Source organism: Phaethon aethereus, assembly GCF_964289735.1.
Source record: "Phaethon aethereus genome assembly, chromosome: 11".
NCBI lineage: Eukaryota > Metazoa > Chordata > Aves > Phaethontiformes > Phaethontidae > Phaethon > Phaethon aethereus.
Window position 1 is genome coordinate 17,869,936 of NC_138587.1, and position 27,463 is coordinate 17,897,398.

General features: G+C 48.6%; 2 protein-coding genes across 2 annotated transcripts in view; one reads left to right on the forward strand and one right to left on the reverse strand.

Moving 5' to 3' along the window:
• The window catches only part of STAB1 (stabilin 1), a gene marked incomplete at its 3' end in the record, with an annotated part of 58,609 nt that extends 55,756 nt beyond the window's left edge, over positions 1-2,853 (forward strand). The window contains exons 62-68 of the mRNA XM_082004611.1: positions 125-290; positions 526-632; positions 861-980; positions 1,411-1,560; positions 1,682-1,801; positions 2,025-2,171; positions 2,392-2,853. Of these exons, the coding sequence (XP_081860737.1) occupies positions 125-290; positions 526-632; positions 861-980; positions 1,411-1,560; positions 1,682-1,801; positions 2,025-2,171; positions 2,392-2,853 (1,272 nt within the window). The remainder of the gene's footprint in view (positions 1-124; positions 291-525; positions 633-860; positions 981-1,410; positions 1,561-1,681; positions 1,802-2,024; positions 2,172-2,391) is intronic.
• Positions 2,854-5,243: 2,390 nt separating this feature from the next.
• NT5DC2 (5'-nucleotidase domain containing 2) overlaps positions 5,244-27,463 on the reverse strand; it is a gene marked incomplete at its 5' end in the record, with an annotated part of 28,206 nt that continues 5,986 nt past the window's right edge. The window contains 13 exons of the mRNA XM_082004777.1: positions 5,244-5,581; positions 6,062-6,126; positions 6,355-6,495; positions 6,985-7,071; positions 10,393-10,474; positions 12,296-12,397; positions 12,894-12,996; positions 13,651-13,711; positions 16,994-17,122; positions 20,818-20,911; positions 22,652-22,707; positions 24,620-24,694; positions 25,497-25,681. Coding sequence (XP_081860903.1) covers positions 5,320-5,581; positions 6,062-6,126; positions 6,355-6,495; positions 6,985-7,071; positions 10,393-10,474; positions 12,296-12,397; positions 12,894-12,996; positions 13,651-13,711; positions 16,994-17,122; positions 20,818-20,911; positions 22,652-22,707; positions 24,620-24,694; positions 25,497-25,681 — 1,442 coding nt within the window. The 3' untranslated portion in view covers positions 5,244-5,319. The remainder of the gene's footprint in view (positions 5,582-6,061; positions 6,127-6,354; positions 6,496-6,984; positions 7,072-10,392; positions 10,475-12,295; positions 12,398-12,893; positions 12,997-13,650; positions 13,712-16,993; positions 17,123-20,817; positions 20,912-22,651; positions 22,708-24,619; positions 24,695-25,496; positions 25,682-27,463) is intronic.

Below are 27,463 nucleotides of genomic sequence, written 5' to 3' on the forward strand. Positions count from 1 at the left end.
TGCCCAATTCCATTAGGTGGTGGAGGAATGTCAGATAAGGCTGCACGATGGGAGTGTGCATCAGGGCAGAAAACCTGGGCCAGGGATATTCTTTTTAATGTAATCAGTCATCTTCCTCTGCTAGATGGGATTCCATCTGTGCTTGGTGGGTTGGCTGGACAATGGCACAGCCGGATACCCCACAGCCTACCCCAACCCCAGCTGTGGGGCTAACCGAGTGGGCATCGTGGACTACGGCTCCCGAAGCAACCTGAGTGAGACCTGGGATGCGTTCTGCTACCGGGAGAAGGGTGAGTGGCATGAGCACATTTCCTGGGGACAGTTCTGTCGGGCACAAGGGGCATGTCAGGGCAGCAGGCAGAGAACTGCCCTCAGAGCATGAGGCGTGGGGCACGCAGGTGCAGCCCCTTTCCCCCTGCCCCTTGTCGGGAGGGAACATGCTGAGGGGCATCCAGGAGTCAAGGGAGAGGTGGTCAGTGTAGCCACCATTGGCGAGTCAGGTCACATCTTGGCTTTCCTTTGCAGATCTGACTTGCACTTGCCGTGATGGGTTCGTGGGAGATGGATATTGGTGCAGTGGCAAACTCCCCGATGTGCTCGCAGACCATGCTCGCTTCTCCACCTTCTATTCCGTAAGCAATACTCTCCCGGTTCTTTGGTATGCCAGCAGCTGGCAACACGGCAGAGGGAAGGCCCTTCTCCACAGGGAGACGTGGTGGTTTGGTCTGCCTGTGGGGTGCAGAGTACAAACACAGAGGTATTTTCTTTCTGGAGCTGGGGGATGTTTCCTGGGCTCAGGAAGGTAACAGCCTTGAGTTCTCTGCAGCATGCTCATGGGGAAGATCTGCCGTCTTTTCTAGATGTTGCTCGATTTTGCCAATGACACAGAAGAAGGACTGGACTTTTTCATCTCTTTGTCTGATGATTCCGCTCCGAAAACTCTCTTTGTCCCTCTGAATTCTGGCTTCGCAGACAATGAAGTAAGCAAGCAGGGATGAGCAGCCACTTCAGGGTACATGAAACGAACTATCAATCAGAGCCCCAGAGGAGAGCAGGAGTCCGCCAAAGCTGGCATGATGGTGATGAGAAATAGAGTCTGGGGAAGGAGGAGGAATTTAGGTCAGAAGGGAGTGCTGGCGGAGGTCTCTAGTGCAGCCCCCTCCCTCAGAAGAGCCATTCAGGTCAGATTGCTCAGAGCCTTCTCCACTTGAGCTTTGACTATTTCCAAGCCTGGCAGTCCCTGCCCTTCTCTGTGTATTAGCTTTGTGCTGTGTTCCCCATGGTTTGAGCTGTCTTGTGGCCATGGAGAGTGCCTGGGCTTAAGCCGGGCCAGGGCTGCACACAGCAGGAGGGAAGGGGTGAGAGCCAGCTCAGCTGTTTCTCATCCCTGTGCTCTGTTGCTTTTTTCAGACGCTGACAGGAGAAGAACTGAAGCTCCATGTGTCATCCAGCAATGTTGTACTGTTCAGCTTCAACCTCACAACGGGCACCATCATCCCCTCTCAGTCAGGATATGACCTCCATGTGTCAGACCTCCCAGTGGGCAACAGCACAGAGCACGCAGTAGGTTTAACTTCTGAAGAGGTCAAAAACCCACCAGTTTTCACCATGTCTCTTTTGAGACAGGGAACAACAGGAAGGCTTTGTGGTTGGGTGACATCATCTCTGCCCTGTGCTGTAGGATGCCAAGGGGATCAATGACACGATGATTGTGGAGTGGGACATCATAGCTTACAACGGCATCATTCACGTGATCGCAGAGCCACTGAGGATCCCACTGCCCATCGTGCATCTCGGTCAGGTGAGTGTCTGAGGGCATCAATGGGGAAGGAAGGTGCTGAAACAGCTGACGTCCCTGGGAATGGGGACGAGATGACCGAGTCATCCTCTCCGCCCTCCTGGCATGGCTCATTTTGGCCGGGCTGCCCACAGTCATGCTGCGGTGCCGCAGTGGGCGGCTGTGCAGGAGATCCCATCGCTCTGCCAGGGCAGAGCCGTACCTGGGACGTCGTTTTTCCACGCAGGTGAACGGTGTGGCGCAGGCGTCGGGCTCCGTGGCCACAGGGACGTTGTCAGCGCTCTGCTTTGCGCTGGCCCTGGCTGCCGGTGGCGGCGTCGCCTATTACTGCGTGAAGAGGCGGCGGCAGGAGGAGCAGTTCGGGTATTTTCAGGTAAGTGCGTGCAGCCTGCGGGCTCGGGAGTGGGGCAGGGGGATGGAGTCTGGGGGAGCGCGGCTCATCTGTGGCGTGCCCTGAAGGGCACTGGGGGCTGGGGCAGGGGGCAGCCACGCGTGGGCGCGACGCTCGTGGGGCGAGCAGCGGGGAAGGGGTGGGAGGGGCGCTGCGTCCCCCGAGGCCCCGCCCCCCGCCAATCCCGCGCCTCCCTTTCCAGGCGGACCTCCGCGCGGACGAGGAGGAGGAAGCGGTGCCGCAGCAGGCGCGCGCGCGCCCGGAGGCGGAGCCGCGCGCCGCCAGGCCCCGCCCCCAGCGGCCGCTCGTCGCCATCCCCAACCCGCTCTACGGCGGCCACGCCCCAGACTACGAGCCGTTGCAGGTGAGCCCCGCCCCGCCCCTCCGCCGCGCGCTCCCCCTCCCCGCTCTGAGCCCGCTCTCTCCCGCAGGAAGCGCTGCTGGCGGAGCCCGGCGCCGGCCGCTCCCCGCAGTGAGGCCCCGCGCCACCGGTCCTCGCCGCCCCCGCCCGCCACGGCCTCCCACCGACCGCCCCGCCGGGACCTGCTGCCCGTCAGCCCCCAGCAGACAAGGCCTCCAGCCCGTTCTTGGCTGGTCCCTCCCCACCAACTGCCCCGTACGAGGTGCCTCCGTGCTCCCTCTCCAGTACCACGGGCTCTGTTAAACCAACCCCAGGGACGCACGGCCAGCCGTCTGAGTGTGTGACAGCCCCTGGGGAACACCAGCCCTCTCTCCTGCACCCTCACACTCCCCCCATGGCTGGGTACGAGTCTCGTCAGTTAGTCACCACACCAAACACCTCTTTTGCTCCTCCATCCAGGGCCCCCCTGCCTGCGCTACGGCCATAAGGGGCACAACCTGCTCAGTGCTGGACACCTCAGGCCCAGCCTCTCAGACACCCCCCGCCCCAGCTGCGTCCCAGGGTGTTTCTTGGTCGCAGCCCCAGGGTAGGCAAAGGCACAGAGAGGAGCACCACCCCTGCAGTGAGTTGGTTAGTCAGTTAGTTATGCATGCTGCAGACTTTTATTGAGCCTTCACACTACACTCAGCACAAAGACATCACAAATGGCACATGCACATACTACAACCATTTGATTAGAGCAGCCACGTTAACAGCAATCGTTCAGGCCACTGAGTCAAGAGCAAGGCATTTTGAAAGCCTGCGACAGGCTGGCATGTAGCACAAAGACGAGGCAGTGAGACGCATGTGACAGAGTGACAGGGCAGCCTGGCACGCTGCCGGGGAGGAACGTGCGGGAGAAGAGACGTGTGTAGCTCACTGAGGGCTGCTGACGCTTACATGTCATACTCCAGCACCTTTCTCTAAGGAGTTTCCTGGCAGAGGGCCCTCTACACTGACCTCGTTCTTGTCCCCCAGCTGCCCCCCACATTGACAACACTCAGCCCAGACAGCAGTTGCTGCAGTCCAGTGCTCACAAGCAACCTCTGCCTGCCCCCAGCCTCTTCCCTAAAGCAACAGCCCTTACCTGCCACCCAGACACACCGTGTGTGTCCCCAATTCCCATCATGCGCACTCTGCAGTTACTCACCCATTTCCTTGCCCGCTCACTGCCAGACCAGCACAAGAAGTGCATCCATTCTCTGTTCCCCCTCTCCTACCTGTCACCTCCACCCCAACTGCCCCCGTGAGCAAGCTGGTACTGTCACCCTTGTTGCCATCTGCAAATGGCGCAGCAGTGAGGGGAGGAGAAGCACCAAAATGTCCAGAGCCTACACCAAGAGCTCCTCTGCCTTCAAACATCCCCTGACTGCCCCTGCACGTCTCTCTCCAGTGAGAGCAGCCACATTACTCATCTCCCACAGGCTTAGGGGCCCTCACAGACCACACAGACCCCTTCATCCCATAGCCATGGGCTTCTCATACACACACAGCTTTCTGACGGCATGATGTTCTCCTGTTTCCCGAGGCCAGTCCCCATCAGTATCACAAACTCTCAGCAACCCCTACCCACCTAACTGCCCCCTCCACCCCTCCTCAAGGCCTTGCCTCTCCCTCAGGGCAGTCTGAAGCCTGGCCAGGAACAGCATGGCCCTGAACCTGGTGAAGAACCTACTTTCTGACCTGCCTGGGCCTCGAGCCTGTCACTCTTGGCCCTGGTCCTCTATGCTCTGGCATGGCTACTCTCCATTACCTCTTTCCTCTTCCTCCTCAGGAGGCACTACAGTACTTTGCAGGGCCACACTCCCCTCCCTGACCCACCACACCCAGCAGCACTTCCTGCTCGCACCCTGCCCCCAGGACATCCTCAGAGGCCCTCCAGACACCTTAGGCCACAGCTCCACAAACATGAGTGGAAGGGCACCACCTCTGCTGCCAACGCTGCACCTTCCCTGAAAGGCTGAACATGCCCCCACAGACCATACTGTATCAATTAATTCCCACAATAGTGATGTCAGATAGCACCAAAATATACCAAGCTCCCTCAAAAAACAGACATGCCAGCAAATACTTGGTTTTAGACCATCTGACTGACTGACTTACTCCCACCCAGCTCTCACAGAGGACTGGCATATCCGGCACATCATTTAACCAGAGGCACCAGCTGGACAGACCAGGCTCGTGGAGAGCAGGATAGGGCTGCTGGTACCAGTTCTGGATAGGTAATGCTGCTGATCCTTTGTCATTCACTGATGCACTCTGCTCGATGCCCAGTCAGTAACTCTGTCCCCCTCAGTGTCCACCTGCACCTGCCATAGTTCCCAAGGATCCCAGGGCAGCTACAGACCTGACACCCTTTGTCACACCTCAGATGGGAGTCTGCATTGCACTCACCAGGCACTAGAGACTCAGGACTCCATTTCTGAGCCATGTCTCTGGCCACACAGCGGCAGCTTCCCACCACCAGCACTGGCTCTCCATCTCACCTACTCCTACAGAGAGTTCCCCGCAGCTCACTTGTGGCCCCAAACAAGCACCCATCCTCTGTCCAGCTTGCAAAGCACCTCAGGGAAAGGGATGGAGCCAGTGAAGGGGAAAAAATAAACACACCATCTACACACAACCATAAGTGTCAAACGCCCTTTAGTGGTAGACAGAGGTGCTGCTGGCCGAGCAGCCTGGGCCCCCATACAGACTCGCACTGTGCTGTTGCCCAGAGTACCTGGCCCTTCACCGGATATGCACCATCTCCTCCAGGAAGGGGGTTTTCATGCAGCCTGTGCAGAGCTGATCCATCCAGAGTGGAGCCTCGTGCTGCAGAGGGGTGCGCCGTGGGTAGAAGGTGAAATTCACATCGTAGTTCAGCAGGCAGCTGATGGAAGCCATGTAGATATCAGAGAACCGCACCAGCCGTCGAGAGAAGTACGTGGGGTTGTGGAAGGTGCGGAAGATGCTTCCAAACTGGGGGTTGAACAGGTTCTTTGTCAGGGACCTGAGAGGAAAGAAACAGTGCTCTGTAGATAAAAGGCCATGGTCACAGATTCTTCCCCCTCCAATCCCTTAGCCCCAGAAGACATCTTGGGATTGCCCCAAGTACCCTCCAACTCAGGCTGTGATACAGACCAGTCCCTGTGCAGTGAGACTGTGATGAATATTCACCGCACTCTTACTCTTCCTTGTTTATCATACCTGTTACGGGCAGTGACCCACCCGCAGTGCCAGGAGCCACAGTAGCAGACAAGGGACACCACCTCCCCTCTCCCACCTTGTCTTCAAACCAGTTCAGCCGCCCAGCATCCCGGGCTGCAGGGCTGCACTGCTGCTTCCTGCGCCCCAGACAAGTGACACCAGAGAGAACCACAGGCCAACCACTGCAGCACCACTGTCCCCAAAACAGGTTATAAAACGGACCCAGTGCAGACCTGGGAGCGAGCCCCCAAGAGACCTCATGAGCAAGGGGGACAACGCTCACCTGATCTCCTGACGTTCCTTCATCCACTCCAGCAATACTTGCTTCGACTCCGCATCCTGATACATCTGCAAAGACAACAGCAGAAAGCGCCACGTTGCATCAGTCCTGCAGACCACACCTCAGCTCCCCCCGGTTTCCACTGTAACTCACAAACCCACGGGTCCACTGCACGAGGAGGAGATATTTTTGAGAACACAGGCAAGATGGTACGTCCCCCGATTCCCATGCTAGGCCCAAATCACAGACTCGGAAGGCGGCATACTACCTGCCCTGCTCAGACAGGAGCTGTTTACCTGCATTCTCTCCAGCAGCCCCGTCAGAGCCTGCTGCCAAGTCAGGGAGTGCATGTACTGCTCTGTGTTTATGATCCGAATCTCCGTCTCCAATTCAGGAACGATGGCTCCAGTCCTCCAGCCGTGACGCAGCATAAGGTCCTAGAGGTCGGGGTGAAAAAACAACCAAGAATTCAACAGGAAGACTGAAAGCCAAACACAATCCTATTTCCTAGAAGTGTGGTCTGTTCCCATTATAGATTCTCAGGGGACAGGCATCCATAGCCCATGCTGGGTCATGCCAGGAACACCTATCATCTCCCAGCCAGCAGCTGTGTGAAGCACCTAGAAATGCTGGATTCACACAAACTGCTCTCGGGTGCGCAGACCAACAGATGTTCTTTACCCACAGAAAGTACTTCAGGAGCCCTTTCTCCACTGTTTGATTCTGCGTTGCAGCAGAGTGGGGATGCTTATGTGTCCTGTGTGTGCCCCAAAACCCGCAGGCTGCAGAGGACCCAGCACAGCATGCTGGAGACCTGAGCACTCGGAGCAGGGCCCTGCCTTACACTCCAACACAGCTGTGACCCCAACAGTCACACAGGCTTGCTCCCACCTCACTGGAGAGCAGAGACCTTTTCACTTACTTACCGCAAGGTCGCTGTACAGATGGTCGCCAAAGTAGAGCACTTTGGACCCACGCCAGCCCGTCAGCCTCAGAAAATCAAAGAGGTTACCCTGCAAGTAAAAGGAACACGGAGAGAAATGTGGTTACAGGCCAAATGCCTCCATCCGCACTGCACCGTACTGGGCAGCCACCCCAGCAGCGCTGTCGAGCCACCTTACCACATGCAGATGTGAGCACTCTCATGAGACGTTAACCTGCTTGCTCCCCGCCATCCAGACCCAGAGGTTTCTGTTCTTCCCCACCTTATCTCATTTTCCTTCCATGTGACAACACCCTTGCACATCCCTGAGCTTTTCTCATGCTACAGAAAAAGACAGAAGCTCTTCCGAAACCAGTAAGCAATTGAGGGGGAAGTTCTGTGCTCTAGGGCACAGCAAGTCAAGGGGACTACATGGACTAAAAAGGCAACAAAAGGAGGCAGATTAGAGGCCAAAAGTGAGAGACAGCTAAATCAGAAAAGCTGGAATGAAAGAATCCCCGGTGGTCTGGGTTCAGACATTGTTCAGCTCAGGTGACAGTGACTGCACCCTGTGAGGCAAATCGGAGGTAAGGTGAGCACCATCACGCAAGGCTTTCTGAGTCAGGAGCATTTCAGGCTGTTCTCACATCACTGACCATCATCCCAACCTGAAAGATTAACAACACCTACACATTCACAGGGACTGCTTAACCAAGCCAAAAAGCCAGGCAGCTTGGGTAGAGTCACAGCTAAGTAAAACAAACCAAACCCCAAAGCACCAGCTAAAGCACAGCGCAGAGCAGCTTTCAAGGCTTTCCAAATATCTGTCCGTACACGGAGGAGACTTCAGGGACCCCCCCTTCTTCCATCTCCACACAAGTTTTCCACGTGAGTCACAACAGAAACAAAACCCACTAGGAAAGAAAAAGGCCCCATCAGCACCAGCAGACTAGACTGTGCCAGCACAAGCAGTCAATGCAAACCTGCGAGCCACCCTGCAGCAATCTCTCCAGCCAGTCTCCAGTGCCAGGAAAGAGCTAGCACCCCTACCCAACAGCACTGGCGCAGGCAGAAAACCCCCAAATACAAACCAGCTCCCACAAAAGCCTGCAGCCTGGCATTTGGCCACTGGCAACGTGCTGTATGCACAGCAAAGGGTGCCCAGAGCCAGGATGCTGGGCCTCCCATTGCTGCAGCATCACTGGAGCTGTGCAGACTTCCCTTAACAACACGGAAACGGAGGGCCAGGCATTTCTTGGACATGACATTGCTGCTGCTCGCTTTGAGGGTTGCTCAGGAAGCCACTGGCAGAGCAGGGAAATGGACAACAGCCTTGGGAGGAGGATGGTCCTTTTGCTGTGCTCCAGTCACCTCAAACAGCAGTGGACCTGACAACCAGGAGACCTGCACTTGGACCTCCACTGAGCCATAGCCCTGTTACATGACCTCCAGGAGCCAGCTGTCCTGCTCCCCACCTCCTGAGACAGCAGTCTGGGGGAGGGATGTGAGTACATACATGCCACAAACAGAAAACACCACTTCTATCAGAAAGGAGGGCCTAGAGGGCCTTCACTTGAATTTCCCAGACCCCAGTGCAAAACACCAATCCCTGAGGTCCCATTCGTACGACATGAGATAGATAGATACCCACAGCACAGCTACCATACAGCTGTGCTTCAGGGGGCTGGAACAAGTCTGCTCAGAGGCCTCTAGCAACATCACCAGCACAGCAAGGTCCATGGCCACTAACACATGCCAGAAAGAAGCATATTGTGGCACTCCAAGAAATCAAAAATGATAGCGACAGGGTGGACTACAACCAGGATACACACTCTGTCACATCTCAAGAACCACAGTTCTTGGCAGAGGATGGGACGCTAGCAGAGCGCTTTGGCAGACCCACTGGAACCAGCCAGAGGCTTCCCCAACAACACTACTCAAGGACATGACCTACTTCTCTGCCACAGGTCAGGTCCCAGCTACTTGACCGCAATCTCAGTTTCTTCCCGTGGGATTGGACAGCTCACATAACCAAGAACAAACTGTCCTAAAGCCAGAGGCAACTTGTTCTCAGGGGACAGACCAGCAGCAAGGAAAACACCCCAAGACTGCAAGTTCACCAGAGCAACAGCCCACCCTTGGGACACGGTTATCCTTCAGGAAGGGGAGGGGGACGGGAACCAGGCTTTGTATCCTATTTGATCACCCTTGTTTCTCCATTCCCTCCTCCACAACTCCACCTTTTCCAATCTTACGGAGAACAATGTGGAGTGAGGTGTGGAAGATCTTTGCAAACACACCAGATTGCAGAGAGCTCTGCCTCCTTACCCACTCTTGGAAGCCCCTTCAGGACAAGAGTTTTAGGACCAGGATATCAGAAGAACCAAACTGTTCTATCAATCAGCCATGCTGGACAATGATGTCAGAACAGAGCTCCTACGCTCAAGGTTCCATTGTACACCGGGGCAGGGGGCATTCACTGATCCCTGCTGCACATGCAGAGGATGTTTCCCTACTACCCCTTCTCACACAAACAGGGCAGCAGCGGGGAAAAACTCATCCTGGCAGAGATAACTCAGCACAGGTCCTCCTGGGCAGAAAGGCAAGCACCCAACACCCTAAGTCAGCTGGCCCTGCTCTGTCTTTTCCTCTCTTGTCCCTGTCCTTCAGTCTCTAATGTCAAGAAGCCCAGCTGAGCTGGGTAGCATACCTCACTCCTGTTACACGCCCTTCTGCAGCATGAGCTACATGGAGCTGGGTGGGAAACAGTTTCAGAGCTGCAGACAAAAAGCCTTCCTCACAGGCAGCTCTGATATACCTTACTTCGGCTCTGCCTCCTGCAATTGTAAAAGCTCTGACTGCCAGGAGAGCAGCCTTTTCTACAGCTGGCATGAAGCATCTCTCGCCATTCTCAGAGGCTGGTTGATCGCACCTGACAGGCAACACAGCTCTCTGCAGGGCTTTCCAATACAGGAAAAGACCCTTTATTCTAATGCTTACAACCCAGCAAAAGCTGAAAGACTTTTCAGAGGCCTGCAAATCACAAGGCTATTGCTCCACAGCATGCCAAGAGACATGCTGAAAGCATTTAGGGGGACAGCAAGATCTCTGCATGTGGACAGAGGGCATCTCTCACTGCCACCAGCCAGCACAGCACATAGAGCCTAGAGTGCATCTCCTCTATCACAAGTTCCCTCTATCACAGGTGCTTTTTTCAAGCATTGCCATTTTTTACTTTTCAAACTTCAGTGTCAGACATCCACAAGTGACCTATAGAAGAACACATCATTTTCCCCCACCCTGACTAAACAGATTTTCCTAGTTGGGGGACTTCCAAAAATGGGGACTTAACACGAGTCCCTGCCATTTCAGACTCTTGCTTCGTATCCCTTATGCACCCAGGTCACTTTACCTCTTTGTAGATCTTTCCTTTCTCCAGCTGGTTTATTTTGTCCCACTGCAGTGACCCTTTATCATCCAGTTTTCGAAAAGGTCTGGAAAAACAGCAGGGAGATGTCAACTTCCTTTGATTTTTGGTGATTGTTACCCAGCAACCACAACATTTGAATTAGAAAACTTGTTTACCTATGTAACAACTCATAATAAAAGCGCTACGTGAGAAGTGACCTTCTGGGCCTTCTGCGCTATTTTTCTCAGGGAAAGAGAAAGTGCAAGAGGGAAACATCTTTTCAAAATCCTTCCATTGACTGTAACCTTTTCATGCCAATATCCCTAACAACTGTTCTTGCTTTTCAGATCCAGAGAAGAGGTTAAAAAAAAAAAAATAATAATAAAGACTCCCTCTGACATGCTAAGGCCAGGAAGGCTTTGCCATGAAACACTTTGTGTCATGTTCCAGTCTGGCTACGCCCCAGCCCAGCGGAGACTGTGGAATGTCTTAATAGGATAAAACAGTCTGCAGAGCAGATGGAAAACAGTCTCTGTGCTGTTCTGGGCAGCTGACCCGAGCTGGCTCCTGGTGTTTCTGAGGGCTTTCCTGGTTACCTTCCACTTGGACAGAAGCTGCAAAACAAGGCTTAAGTTACTTGACCCCCATGAACAGTCACGCTCGAAGGGAACATTGCTCCTTCTTGGGATAGGAGTTCCCAACTGTGAGCTCTGGGGTCATAAGCCCTGGTATGAAGCTGCTGCTCCTGCAAGCAAAGAACAGTCTCATCCAGAAGTACTGTATGATCCTGAGCTGCCTTAGGGCAGAAGGAATCCAGCCTCTCACCATGAACTTTACAGCCTACCCGAGCAAGGAGCTCCTCAACCACGAGTGGTCTCCAGTGCACGCCTGCATTTTCCCTTTGAGAAAACACTCCACAGTTCACTACAGCTCACCATCAGGAAGTTCCTTCACCTTGGATGCATGTCATTCCACTGGCCCACTATACGAGCAGACCCTTTGGCACCATGCAGCCATAAGGTTTTATCTCCTAGATCATCATAACTCCATGCTACATTTTTAAGACATTTCACCTACATCCCATGAAGAAAACCTTTAATAAGGCCATTTCGTAGGTTTACTCCAGTTTATGCTAGTGGCCTGGGAAATGGGGGAAGAAAACACATAAAGAGGAAAGAACAGATCTCTCCCTCAAGGGCAGTAACTCCTGGTCAATCGTAAGTTGAGGCAACAAAGCAGATACAAGTCCCCAAAGCAAATAATCCAAAAAGCAAAGCGAGGACAGCAGCTTGCCCCTTGGCGGCTCCTAACTGACCACAAAACCCAGCCGCCACATACAAAGGCCTCCAGAGCTGCCAATTACCAAACAACATGTATCCAGTAACTAAAAAAAAAGCAACCAACCAAACAAACAAACCAACCAACCAACAAACAATCCAAACCAAAACCCAAACCACACAGATATTTGCTTTGGTGAACAGGAAAAGGAAAGATTTTAGTACATTCTCAAGACCTAGAGCCAAGAAACGGCCAGCTCTCATACACACCATTCCACTTAAATCTTTTCTAATAATGGACTTAAATCTTTAGAAAAGATTATTACCCCTAAAAATCTAAGTTAAGCCCAGACCATGACAAAACTGATGAGGCTTAAGACAGCCAATTTTAGAAACACGCTTTCTGCTTGGCACTACACATTCCATCCACTTATTCCCAGACTGGTCAGTTTTCATCTCCTCAGAGACTATCTGAGAGGGCAGCAGCAGGCTGGATGCCTACTAGACCTAGATTATGCATAGAAAAACACTACTCTTTTGAAAGGTAAAAGGAGCCATTTACTCCAGGAAAGGGGCCCCAGAACCTCAGGCCCACATGCAGCAGTGCAGTATCGCCCCATGACACGTACTTCCGCCGATCAGTGAAGAAGTTGGGCTTGTCAGCTTGGACAATGACCATGTCGAATAAGTCCCGCCAGTTCTTGCCAACCATGTGTTTCATTCCTTTGTCCCTAAGGGCAAAGGAACAGAAAAGTTAACAGATCCGGTACTCTTTTGCACCCAACACCACATCTTTACAACAGTCTGTCCTAAATTTACTCTCAATTCAGTAACAGTGAAGAAAGCATAGAGATCTGAATTCCCCCAAGGCTGTCTCATTGCATGGAGGATTGATGTAGCGCTTTGACCGTTTCCAGCTGTCCCACCCTTTCTCCTGTACCATGGGAAGTCCAGAAAAGTCTATAATGCAGCAAAAGCTGCTAGAGGTAATCTAAAGCAGCAGCTCTGTAATGTTGTGGCCAGCCATAGCCTCGTATCTTCTTCAAAAAGTGAGAGTCAGTGATGCATAGAGAGCTGTGGGGAGCAACGTTCACCACAGCTGGTTCTCAGAGAGCACTCTCATGACTGTTGCCACAAAAACCTCTAGCATACAACTTTCAGATGCTCACAGGAGAGACCGCCCTGCACAGCTCTTGTGACCCATCGATGTGCAATAACGGTACTCACACAAAGCTAAAGGGACTGTTTGTAATGAGGAAGAGTTTCTTCTTGTGGTTCACCAGTCGGTTTAGCACAGCATAGATTTCATCCCCATGCAGAATATACTGTTCTATATTGGAATAAAACAGACACATCAATCAAAAAATTTTGGTATAAGTCATGACCACATTTCTTTAAAAACAAAAACAAACCTAGCCCCTATTCCAATAGGGATGCAAAAGGCCTGAGTTATACCCACCTCAGGCCAGCAGGTAGTGAACTACCATGGTGATAAAATGGCCTTCCTCATCCTCATCAATCCCATCTAGATGGAGGAAAAAAACTAAGGAACTGACAAGGTTGGCAAAAAAGAGGGTTGATACCAACCCATCACAAGGGACAGGCACAGCCACTCCAGGCCATGTTGCTACTTTCTTTCCCCTGAATGACCAGGAGGCCTTCCCAGATGGTGCCTTTGCATGTTCACATCATGCCAAGGACCGTGACCCCTCGCTTACAGGCTGAAGGAAAACAAACAACGCAAGCAATGAGGTAGCCATTTCCTCCATTAAAATAGATCCTGACCCTAAATACCACTTGGTTCTTAATGCCACTCTACCCCTCAGCTGCCTTTAGGCATGCCACAACCAAGTATGTCATTGATGTCTGTGTCCCTCTGACTCCTGTGACTGCATGTAGGGCCTACACAGTCTTCTTACACAGAACGCCACACAGTATGAGACACATCAAAATGGATTTGGCACCAGAGCTCTACTTAACTCACCCATATCTTTTTCAATCCATTTGTACATCACTCCTTTCACATGTACATCTCTAATAGCATCCTAAAGAAAAAGGCAGGAAAAAAAAATTCAGTTTTATATCTGGCATTCCTGTTCCCTAGCATGCAAACCTATTGCCACCACCGAGGACCAATACAGTAATGACACACCCCCTCTTCCTGCTGAATGAAGAAAAGCTACATTAACGCTAAGCAGAGGATCTTGTACAGTGAGGCTCACCAACATGCCAAAAAGAAGAACACAGTGGCTAGCTCAGCCGATACAGTACAAGGGGAAAAATCTCAAAACCTATCCGTGAAACCACAGTTTCCTTCCTGCTCCTGGAAGCCAGCACGTGTTAACACACTGTTACCAAGGTAATCAAGACTCTGCAACTCCAAAACCACTTACTGCCCCAAAACCATACTGGCCCAGACACTAGCTGGCTTTTCTTCCTCCCTATGTCTGTGGAAACTCTGCCAAAAATAACCCAAAAGATGGGAGCGTGGCTGAGGCGAACAGCAGGAAAAGCGAGCATCTGTGATTCCAAAACGCTCCCCACAAACCAAGGAGGGCTACAGCTCCCAGCCCTGGATGGCCAGCAGGCGCAGGCAGAGCAGAAGCTTCCACTAGGAGGGTGAGGGTTTTTTGCTAAAATAGAGCTGCCCCCTTTTCAGGAGGGAGGCAAGTTAAAACAGATATTGTCAAGGGCATCCAAATATCCTCTATTTTCCAGGCCAGAGGCCAAGAGGCACCACATTTTTGGACACACCCAACTGAGATTCTTCCCAAGTCTCCATCCAATGTGATATGCCAGATACACAAAACCATTTCCAGGGCAGCAACACATTTTACAGTGTTTGCACACGCAAACGCTTGTTTTAATGGTACCATTTTCACCCCGGACAATTTAGACAGGTAAACAAATGCTGCCTTTTCCCAGGACCCCTAAATCCCTGTTACACTACGTGTGCTCCTTCGGGAGTTGTCCTTTCAGACTGGATTCCCACACTTGCCACTGACATTGCTGTGGTGACACTTGCACACAACACCACACAGTCACCTGGTCTCATGGCAGGGCTGGTGAAACCTGCTCGTCACCCCAAAAATAATTTCCTTCAAAGCTGGGAGAAAACCAGAATTTACAACTTAGATGAAGGATGATGAAGGAGGAGGCGGCATCTCTTCAAAACAGAGTTTTAGAAGTCGTTTTCCACCATATGGATTTGAATTGTAAAAAAGCAGAGGTCACATTCACCAAGAGACTGCCTTATTGGAAAGAAACAACAAAAAGCAAGAGTGCTAACAAGAAAACAACTTTCTTTTGACCAGTACTGGCACTAAAATCAAGCAATGCTTTGGATTTGTGTCAAAAGTATTTTTGCAGAGCAGAAAGAGATTCCAGTGTGCTCCTTCCCTAAACCCCTGTCCCCGCAAAAAGCAAAAGAAGCAAAAGAGGAAAAAACAACTGTGTGTGGGGGAGAATTATAAGGTTCCTGAAGGTAAAATCTTGGTAGCCTGGGGAGGTGTCAAACAGGGCTCAAAAGCTCCTCCAAAGGAAAGCAGGGCAAACTGTATGCTCTTACTCCCAAACAGGAAGCAACCTAACTGGTGTGACAGGACTACTTGGTTTACATGCCAGCTTCAGCCTTTACCATTGCCTCGGGGTCTGCCCTTTTGACTCAGTGCAGCGTCTCTGGCACTCAACCTGCTCCCAAACACACAGCGCTGCACTCAGGACTACCACTAAGAATTACAGAAGAGTGTCAGGTTTAGACATGTCTTAACCCACTGTGAGACTGTGTTGTAATAACAGCTGGGGCTACGCAAGTCCCCTCGGACACCTGTCTGTGTAGGCACAGAAGGATCTCTGTGCTCACGTCTGCAAACCGTTTCTTTGCGCTTGCACTCGGGTACTGCAAGGGGATAAGTTTTTCTAAAATGTTTGCTAATTCTCATCGTACAGAAAAAAGCAAGAACTCTTCTGGTGAGAGCACAGGACAGTCCCCAACTTTTCAGTATAGATTTTAGGCATTGGCACAGATTTTCTGTCATAGCTCTCTTCCCTGCCTACCTCAGTCACTCGTCAGGAACAACCACATCCCTCAGCAAAGGATGTAAAGGCAAATGCCAGGATTAGCGCTCAGGAGTTTGTGGGCTTGAGCACACCATTTGCCCTGTACTGAGTATGGATTAGGCTGTGGCAACCACACATCTGCTCTCAAGATTTCAATTAGGAATATGTCCATTTTGACCTCAAAAGAAGGCTCAGAAGACACTCTTGACAAAAGGCCTCGGGATTCACCAGTATCCCCTCTTCCCATTCCGCCCCCCCCCCCCAAGAGCAAAAGCAACTACAAAAACTAACACCTTAGAAACATGTTAAGGTCTTGTGGGAAACTGGCTGGCACGTTCTTATCAAGCACTAACAGAAGGTCAGAACGTAAGCAGTAATCTTTGGCTGCAAAGCTGACAGGGTGGATCCTTATCACAAAAGAGGCAGCACAGATGTGGAGCTCCATTTCCCTCACAAGGTGACTGAACAGTGTATGTATGGGCTGCTACCAGTGGATGAGCATAAGATTCCCACAAAGTACAAATCCAAAACCCCTTTCCATGGAAAAAGGCATGCGATAAGGCTTGGCTACCGAGGAAGATGGATGATCTGTCAACAAAAGTCACCCAGGGCAGCAATCTCAAGCACTTAACATCTTGCTTACAGCATTAACTAAGAAGTCAAACAGTACCCCCTAACAATGCTAATGATCCCGTGCAGCCCTTTCAAATGCCAGGGGTGAAGCTGGAGGGCACAGTTAGCACCTTGGAGTAACTGGCTTTTGAAAGCCACAGGAAAACACCCCAAAAGGATCAGACTGCTTTGTAGCTGCAAAGGGGTGGATTTTCGAAGCAGGCAAGGGCAGGAATTTCACAATCGCTGTATAAAACAAACTGGTACATGGCCAGACCAAGCCTTTTCGTAAAATGAGATACTAACAAGAAAGCAGAGCTTAAAAGTCTGTGGAACCAGGAAACGTTTACACAAGCTTTGTGACATATTTCCCACGGAAGGACCTTCAACCTAACCAGCCTAGGCACTCCTGCAAGAGATAATGCACAGCAACACCAGCTCTGTAGTACAGACAGAAACCTAACATGTTCTGAAAACACAGCTTTGAATATTCCCTGGTAATACTTTAACCTAAAGGGGCAACAACACCAACATGTTAGGCTACTTGCTAACAGCCCCTTAGGTTTGGGTAATGTAGAGCTCACCAGTGTTAACAAGCCAAAGAGCTCACAGTTCTGATGTGGTATGAGCTATAGGGCAGTTGATATTTTACTTACAGATATATCCTTGTAAAGATGCACCTGGTCAAACTCGATGCCATGAGTTATGAAATAATCAATGACTGAAGAGAGCAGCGTCATTTCAGGAAGAGAAAAAATGTCCATAAACTGCTTAAGTGATGGACCCTGGAAAGCAAAAAATGAAGGAGACACATTAAACAAAAAATACTTGGGGGGAAAAAAAAGTAAAGACTACAAACAAATTCATATCACCCACTACTAGCTGGAAGACATTCCAGGCTAACAAAAAGAAAAACACTAATGTGGAAAGTCCCAGCGGTCAGCAAGTAGCCCTCTCTTTTCAACCAAAACACTAACCTAATGCATTAACACTTGACAAGAGAGAGGCTTCTCCTTCACAGAAATCATTAAACAAAGCCAGCATCATTAACACCCTAGGGTGAAGGAGGAGGAATCGGGGTCCTAGCCACTAGTCCGTCCTAGACGCTAACTTTTATTTCAACACCATGCCCTCTGCTTCCCACCTCGCCTTTTGGCATTATCATGGATGCCAAGAGACAACGCTCTGCTATCTCCAGAAGCGGCTATTGGCCCTTGCTGGAGGTGCCCCATCTCTCATCTAAACCAGGCTGTGACATTGGACACATGGGAACCGCAGCTGCTCTAACCGCATTCCAGCGAGGTTTCACCAGCAATGCAAGAATCACTCCAACGAGCAGTTTGTCAATGCTGCCTGTCCTTGAGTTGCTACCAAAAACCTAGAGTGGGCACAAAGAACAACAGCTTCGGTCCAGCCAGCAGTCAAGTGTAAATGGACGATTAAATCCTGCACAAGCAATAACTCATCTTGCATTAGGCAAGGTTGTAGCTCTTCCATACGTTTGCTATTTTTGTTGCCTATCAATCATAAACCTATCAGCAGGTTGACAGCAAACTTTGGCTCCAGAGAGGCCTTCCGATAAAATAAAGCTTCATTATTCAGTATGTACCACCTGTGCAGAGGATTAGGGTGAGTCTCACTGGCAAGCTGAAGCTGGAATAAATTTCTTCATCTCTCATCGCTGAAGTGCCAGATCAGCCAAGGGAACTCTTACTAAGGTCTTGTACATGAAAAGCAATTTGGGAAGTACACAACCCAGTCACCAGAGATGCCCTGACAATCCAGTCGCATCATGCCTGTGCACGTGAGCTTTGAACAATCCATGGCTGACAGCTGCAAAGCTGCAACTCTCTAGGATAATACTGGTCCACATCAGAAGACATTGAGTATAGTTATGTGACAGACAGACATGAAAGCAGCATCTTAAAGATCACAGAAGGTACACATGGTAGAAGCTGACAGAGGATACATGCTGCCTAATAACAAACATGTGCCACTGTCATGTCAGGATGTAACAACAGTAACGTCTCGCATTTAGTCTGGTCTTGTAAGCGTAGGACAAGAGACCAGCAGTCTGCAGCACTGTCTAAAGGCAATATTGGGACAACACAAATTGGCGTCAAGAAAGAAGATGAAACAAACAGCACTTTGCCTGAGGTCTGTTACCAAAAAAGATGCTGCGATCAAAAGCTATGTCGGTGTGCTGAGGCTTATACAATGTCTATCCATCCATCCAGCACAGGACAACTTGACCTACAGCAGAAGGGAACACAGAGAAGTGGATTGGGCCCCATATCGCACACAGTGGTGCTGCTTAGCGATACATGCTGAATCCTTTCCACAGTCTTTTGTCCATTTTGATGTGTGGTTGCTAAAGGAACATTTCTCTCACTAGCAAAAGCAAAATTTCCTGAAAATACCCCCATCTTTTTTTTCCTGTTCAGGTATTCTGAGAAAGAAGCAAGAGGGACACAGACAGGCAGTTCCTACCGAAATCACTAGGTATGGGATTTAGCAGAGCGCAGCAGAGCAATGACCTGTCCCACCAAGACCTCAAGCAGAGAGGAGACAGTTAAACATTCACTGTTAACAGTAGGTAAGTCAACTCTGATTTTGTTTTTGTGCCTTATGCCATCATCCTACAAGGCAAGTCCAGCCTCCCCCCATCCATTAAGTGGCCTCCGCTTCCTTATAGCGGACATAATGACACAAGTCAGGATGAAAACTGGATCACAGTTTTAGAAAGAATGCTACATATGTTTTTTCCACAATGCCCATAAGTTCCTCACCTTCATTATAGGCCAGCAGTAGTCCTGCCAGTAAAAGCCACACTAGTTGTGGTGTTTAATGCTGGGCAAGATCTGTGCCTACCTACTGCAGGTGTTGGTATGCCGGTAGCTGTCCATACACTTGCCAAGAGAGCATCGAGAAAACTCTTAAGGGAGAGTATTTACACACTTCCCCTACATCAGTCCCACTTGTCTCACCTGGAATCACTTGTTGCCTGGAATCACTGACCTGGCAGACCCTCCTGTTACCCATACAGGTAGCAACATCAGCATGGCAGACTAAAGAGGACAAGATCAAAGATCTCTGCTAAAGCCTCACTCCACACCAGTTGCACTGCAGCAGCAGTCATCTTAACCCGGATGCTTTCCCACTAATGTGCTAGTGGCACAGGTTGAGCAGCCGTTGCTGGATGCAAATGTCATTAGTTGTATATACTTTCATTCTCTTTAGGATCCACCTATTAGTTTATGGAGTTCATTGCTTTATTAGAAGAGGAGATTTGCCCCTTCGCAAAGAATAAGCTGCTATCCCTACTTGTGTGGCCAAATGTTATAGCAAACTTTTCAATACTAACTACAGGAGAGAAGAAAACACCTGGTATGTACAAAGCAGCACAGAAAGGCACCTTGGCATGAGCACCTGGTTCTACAAAAGGCCACAACTCGAAGCAGATTTCATGTTTACAATTATTTAAAAAGGAAGGTGAAATCATCTCAAGTTTGCCAGGAGCAAGGAGAGTTGTACAGCAGGAGGCTAATCGAGTACAGTTTACAGACAGATACCAAATTCTAAACAGAAACATCCTATTTCAAAGATGGAAGCAACACTGAGCTATAAACAGAGTATATACTTATCCAGAAAGCAACCACTCAGCTTAATTGTTCCCAAGAGAGAGAGAAATCAAAAAGCGACCTTGCTGGAGACTTCACACAGCAGACTCAAAGAGGTATTACCAGAGGAAGCCTGCCCTTCTCCTTCCAGCTTCCCCTAAGGCAACTGAACTAACAAAGGGCAAGAAACAAAGCAATTCTGAGGGGAAAGGGATGTGAACGGCCCCGCTTGACCACTACCCCACACTAGACACTTGAGGAAGAAAACCCTCTCCTAACTTCCTCTAGTTTAGGCAACCAAAGGAATTCTACATTTCCTTACAGACAGAATTTCAATACTTAACTGTGACACTCGTGGATGCCAACCCTATGAATAACATCCACTGAGTAGGTCTAGAGAGGTGTGGAGGGGAATCCCTTTCATGAAGGGGAAACCCCCCACCCACCCAAAAACAAAGAGAGAAAAGCATTGCAAGCACCCTGCTGCTAGACACACATACCTCCTCCCACACAACTCACTGCAAACACCATCACTGCAGGCTGCCCTGGTAGTTTGGGAGATAGATTTGGCCAAGGAACAAGCGGAGAACATCTCCCTATCAGTCTCCAGAGCCATTCAGCTCTAGGCCAATAGCCCTGGTGTTTAGGAATGCTTCGCAGATGGCTTTCACATGCTAAACTGCTAAATAACCTCTGGGGCAAATTCCCACTAGAACAAAAACACACACTACAGCTCACTAGGGACTAAGCCTTTCAGAGTCCAAGGGAGGCTGGAATCATTTACATGCTTATACAATTCACTCTGTTTTCCTAGTTATTAAAAGAGCTGCCGCATCACACCAGTAAAGGCCTTACAATACCTTGCCGTAGAAGTCACTCATCTGGTACAGGGGGATGTGCTGCGTACCACCGTACAGTTCGATTACCTCTTCGTCAGGCACTGGTTTGAGCCCTCTAGACACAAAATGACAGACATAGTTTGTCAATAATCACCGGTCTGCACAGAGCTACACACTGCAGAGAAAGAGAAGATGGGACAAACAGGCTCCTTTCTAAAACTCACAAATTTCTCTTGCACGAAAGAGATAGCCAGAGAACATGACAGCTACATGGTTTCTTAAGATTCACATAAAATCTTTCCCGAGACATTCTTCAGATACCTTGTTTGCTCCTTCAAGTTAATTGAGGGGCTTTATCCACATTCCAGAAGAGTTCAGACAGAGGCTTCTCTCTGTATGCTGTCAATCTGCGGACAAGACTGACCCACCACATCAGCCCCACGATCTGACTTTGGCAGCACTGGGTAACTGTAAGTTTGGAGTGCTTGCTTCCACGAGGTATATCAACGTTAAATGCAAAAGTGTAGGAAAAGAGCTTTCTGAAAATGAGATTTCCTTCCTATTCAGTTTTCCTAAGCAAAACAAGTTCTTTCCTAAGACCATTCAACAGAGATTGCTGTTTTTCCCCAAAACACCATAATCACAGGTATGGCTAGGAGCTGCACCATTCATGAACATCAGGTTATCTGACTGCTGCACGTTTTGCCTCTTGCACAATTTTTGATTGCTGTTTACTCAAGCAGTCAGCAACTTTCCCTTTCTCCCTTCCTATTCAATCATGGTATATCCTCTGAGAAGTTAAAAGTTGCCACAGTTGTGCTCAAAAGCAAAGGACAGTTTAGGAAAAGGACACTTCAAGAAGGATAGTTACAAACAGATAATAGCAGAAAAAAATGTTTAAATGCGTTATAGCTAAAAATCTTTTTATGAAGCTGAAGTGAAATATGGGGCAGTACCAAGCCCTCCTCTCCCCCGCCCCAAAAGCTAACACTCAAAGAAGCCAATTCTCTCCGATTATGAAACTCCCTTCTTAATATTCTTAGAGTGTTTACTGTAACTGAAGCTTAACAGCAAAAGGACAGAGTTCAAGAAAAAAACCAAAAAAACCAACACTGGCTTCCATGCTCGGGAAATACAGATTTACAGGAGCTTTTCTGCCGACATCTATAAATTACTACTTCTTACAAACCAACCCCACTCCACCTTGGGGCAAAGTTTTCTCCCAGTCTCTAGTCTCACAACTTTTTTGAGACAAGTTTGCTCTGCACTGTTTCATTCACTTATTGCAAAGCACACCCAGCTCTCTTTGGAGAGCAACAGAACAGAAGGAAAAATAGGACAACCTAGGTCTCAAACTGAGCACAGATTCTGATACTTTTTTGATATATCTGCACTGCTTTAAGGTTTTATTTCCACATTCAGACCACTCTCCTCTTAGCTTTGTGACAAGACAAAGCGTGCCACTGGTGGGATACACTCCTGCCTGAGGAAGAGAGGCCCCGTATGTGGACTACATACAGAAGAGTCCTTTCCTAGTTGCACTTTTTGCTTACAGACATCAACCCAGATATGCTGTAGCTGCAACTCAGACATCACGCAGAGTACGTGACCAGATGTGTCATTAAACATTACAAAAAGCTCGAGGTCTTCCCACACACACTTGGCTTGAAATGCTTGAGAAAAATAACTCCCTGCAATTATATGCCAGGTAAGCATTTGAAGCAAGTGCAAACAGGATAAGCCAGATGAGGCTGTGCTCCGCTCACCCCCCATATGCCATGAACATACAGTCAGATTTAGTAATCCACCTTTGCATATACGGGCCCTTAGAAAATGATTTTCAGAACTGACAGACCTATATGCTGTCCCCAGTTGGACATAATGGAAAGCATCGATCTTCATCAGAAGACTCTGTGATAAGGGATAGATATTTACTGTTAGAATTGGGTAGGTTTACAGTGAAACCTTATTTAGGTTTCAAATTCCACACAAATGACTTTTAGAAAATAAAATTCAATATAAACATCCCACATCTACGTACTTTAAGTTGCACTCACTCCCCAGCCACTTCTACACACACTTACTCATACTGTGACTTTTTATTGGCCTCTCTGGCAACAGACCATCTTTCTATGAGCCGAAGTACCACTGTCTGTTACACTCCAAAGTTAGTGGACAGGGATGCCGTTGGAAAACAGAGAAAATGCTTCTGTGACTCAGTCTCTTCTTATCTCCCTTCCAAAAGCACACACGTTCCAAAGGAGCTTTGTGTGCACAAGAGATCTATTTCTCCTCACATTTATCTTAAACAAGTTTTGGTTTAGAGCACAGCTGTGGCCAGTCATTCTCTTTAGCCAAGAGCTCTCCCCTCCACCACTTCTCCCCCTCCACAAGAGACATGTAAGCAAAGATGTTCAAGAGCACACCAGGCTGGTAACATTAGAGCTTTCTTTGCATTTTTTTTTTTTTAATCAGACTTCCCTATTCATGAGTCATCCCTTCACCTCCATCCATCATTCTGAAGCTGTAACACAATTCTCAGGGCATGGAAAGCAGCCTCACACTAAACCCGCATTGCTCTGCAACTCAAATAAGGACACAGCATCAAATTATTTGTGCTGTTTCTGCCACAGTGCAAGGTAACTGATTCCACAGATCATTCACAACCTTCAGGCACCTTCTTTTATCATAGTATCATATCAGTGCAGGTTGTTACACCTTGGGCAGACCTCCCACTAGTTTGTGAGGAATGCAGGCAAATATGCTGAAAGATTTAGACAGGCACTACCCAGTTTTTCATGTGTTTTGTGAACTCCGATCCTGAGAAGAGAGAGTCCTCACCTTCTACTCACTCAAAGGGCACTTTGCTTGGCTAGGCTAGTCGCCTCTGTGTTCCTTTGATATATCAGCCAGAGATTTAAGCAGAGAAAGAAACTTCAGTTTCTCACACCTCTACTTCTTACTTTGTAAAGTCAGAGGCATGAGCGGTCTGCTGCCATGCTGTCATGGCAGCTCAGACAAAAGACACAGGAAAACTCTATATAGTTTTTTCGTCCTTCTCTTTTGTTGACGCTGCTGGAGAACAGCGCGCACACTCCAGCCTGTACTGCCTGCTTCCCTGAATTTACTCAAAGCTCAGCATAAGAAAAGCTACTACAATGAAGCAACTTTCTCTGCTGTGCTCCCACCTCACTGCCTGGCTGCAGCAGCCAGCATTACATCACTGGGCATCAGGCGTTCAGGGAATCCGTCCAAAGTACTGAAAAGGGTTAAAGCTAATGCTTGCACTTTTCTTGCCTATGCTTCTAAGAAGCATGCATCTCAAGTAGCTTGGATCTTTTTCCAAGCAGTTCTATTATTCGGGGTGGGGGTGGGGAAGGCTTCCTAAAGCATTCTCCTGACAAGTAATTTCTATTATTAGAGGAAGACATAATGCCTCAGCTCCTGGCAAGTGCTTGTAGAGGCAGGATTGAGGTTTGTTGTTTAAATTTCCTTAAAGACAAAAATGATCACACAAACAAGCTGAGTTTTCTATTAATTAGCTTGTGGGATCAACTGACTTTTAAATTGGCAAGGCCGTTCACCAGAGGTCTTTGCTAGAATGTCCCATTCTGCTACAGGCTATGCAAACACCAAAGACATCTTTCCCTTGTAAGGTTTATAAGCAAGAACCCAGGCAATGAAAAGCACAGCCACCCAGACTATGTATTTCACTGATAGTTTGGTGACTGATGTTATTGTAAGCAATGACAGAAAGTATTTCCACCAAAAACATAACACAATGGAAGACAAAGCCCAGAAGTCTGAACTTTGTACAGCTTACCTTTTGTACATCATAGTGCAGTCCGCGTATGGCAAACCCTGGAATGTAGTCATACTTCCCAAGCCCTTCTGGATACTGGGAAGACAGACAGCAACATCGTTAGAGGCCTAAGCATTGGGTTATCAACAAAATTATTTCACCTGTTGAGCTGGCTTTGTTCTACTAGTCTCTCACCCCTGGCATAAACTGACCAAGGAACAGATGCACTTCATTTTGCCCCTTCAACAAAGAAAGTGGATGAACGGAGAAAGACATAAAGGATCAGGATCTCCAAAACTAGTTTCTCTCATGCAAGGGACACTAGTGAAAACGTAAGAGATTCACTTGGGCAGTAAGAACAGTTCTAGTAAGCTCCAGTCAATGCATATATTTGGCAAAGCAATGGCACTGCAGAGCCCCTCTAAAAAGAAAGACATGACAAGAAGAAATGCACAGACTAGTCACCTATTGCAAACAGGGTGTCCATTATTGGACATGCTATACAGCGTCATCCATGTTGACTCACACACGTCAAGTCCTGTATGGGTTCAGTGTTGGCCCACGGTTCATGTTTGTCCACCACTGTGGACCTCAAACCAGCAATTCTGTAGGCTTTATTTCCATACTTAGGTAAAACAGACCAGACCTTTCGAGACTAAGGTTCCTGCTCTATATTTATAAAACCTCAGGAACGTACAGCATGGTAAATTGTCTCAAAGGAAATTAATTCCACATACAGACAAAACTTTCTGCAATCAAAGATTGCGAAACATTAAATTTATCTCAATAAAACAAGTAATTGACACATGCACAGAATGCGGCATTTTGCAAACACATCTGGGGCATTGCAAAGACAGCAGTAAGCTTAATTGAGTGGAAATTCTTAGCACATCATTACCTTGAATTGTTCTATTAGGATGTCTCTGGCAGTGTTGAAAATCATAGAGTGTAGTAAATTAGAATACTGTGCTAATGTGTAATCGTAGTCAAAGCCATATATCTCAACATCTCCCAGGCTGATCTCATTGTTAGCGTAGATAGCGGCCGGGTTGAGGAGATTGCAGACTCCTGGTGGAAGGAGATCTAAGGGAAAGGGGAGAGGTTAGAGAAACCGAGAGGATCACTGAAATTTCAACTTTTCATTCCGGACCTGACAGCAGCTGGAAGTACCACACAGCAGCAGCAGCGGAGCACAGTGCTGCTGCCGAAGGCCATTAACCCACTCAAATAATCCTCCCCATGAAAAAAACCCCACTGTGAAACCTCTGGCTGCGTCTGGTGATGATGCTAACCACTTTCACAGTAAGACTGACCTTTTGTGTGAGGAAGACACAAAACAATGTCCTCGGGTCTCTGGCCTACATGAAGCAAAACAGACCAGAGATTTTGAAGTGTCAAATTTCTAGCTCACAGCAGCTGTATTTTCAGCAGGCTCACCAACATGAAAGGTAGCTGTCATACATCATCAGAAAAACAGGTGATCCTCACTTAAAACTTTAGCAAGACAAACAGGTTAACTCTACTCTTTGAGAAATCTAGATTACTTCAAACTAGAAATTTTGAGGTTTGCCTTTTGGCATTTTTTGTTTCTCACAGAAGCAGCCAGACTTCACAGAGCAATCCTGCAGGTACCATTAGGGCTTTTTAAAAATTATTAACGGGCAGGATAAAACAAGGTTTTGTACAAACAGCAACAAAATGTTAAAAAACCCCAACATATTAAGCTCTGCTCTTGGAGCACGTAATGCTGATAGCAACAAGTTCTCTGCTTTCCTCCGATAAACAGCTGTGGAATCAGCTCAGTCCTTGCGTGTGGCTTGTCACTCCAAAACAGGGTTACTGTTCAAGATGCTTGTGAATAACACTTCGCTCCCCAGACCACTGGCAAAATGGGGGTTAAGTGACCTAGCAGCTGAACCACCTGTATATCCTTTTCCAGAGCTAGTCTAGAGAGCAGAGAGCTTTAGCTGCACTACAATGGGAGAGACAGGAACAGACCCTCCCCAGGCTTCCCGCTCCACGAGAGCTGTCCATTGCAAGATGAGAAAGAGCAATAAAAATAGTTCCCTGTAGTAGGTTGCCTAGTCACATCCACACTGGGGGACAGAGAGGGGAAGGAGACATTTCCTCCCCCCTCACAGGCAGCAATTTTCTCTTTGAATGATAGGAAAAGTGCAGACATTTTCCAGATCCTACACAGCATCAGCAGGTAGGATATTTTTTTTTCCCTTCCTACCTTAACTTTTGGCTTTTAGCAAGAACCCCTGTGCCGGTTCTTTAGTGCCTCCTTGCTATAAAACCAAGTTTCATCTGAATCTAGAACAAAAAAAATATTATTAGAAAGAGATACCAGCCATTCCCAATAAAGACTTTGTCTGGAATGATTACAGAATTTAGGTAAAAGTCCAAAGCACATTTGCGAGCACTAATCCAAAGAGGTGACCAAAGAAACAGAGGATTCAGATATATCATAACACTTATTTTTAAGGGGAGAGGCACATTACAAAACATACCAACCCTCTCTCCTAGCTCACTTTCCTGTGGCCTTCAAACGCAATTCACCAGATCAATTAGAAAGGAATTGCTAGAAAAGAAAGCAGTATTTTAAGACAGGAGGGCTGACTTACTGGCTACACAGGAAGATCAAGAGCCCTCTTTCAGTGACTCTGCTGGTGGCAAAGTTCCTGGAAGAGGCTGACGAGAGCGGACGCAATCTGAGTACTTCCCACTGGGATTTTAAGAGATGGGAAACGTAAATAGGATTCAGATGATCACAACTTTCATCCTCTCATCATAAATGCCCTCTGCACCATAAACAAACAGAGCTCCACTTCCTGCCTCACCTCCAGATCACTTGTGGGAAGA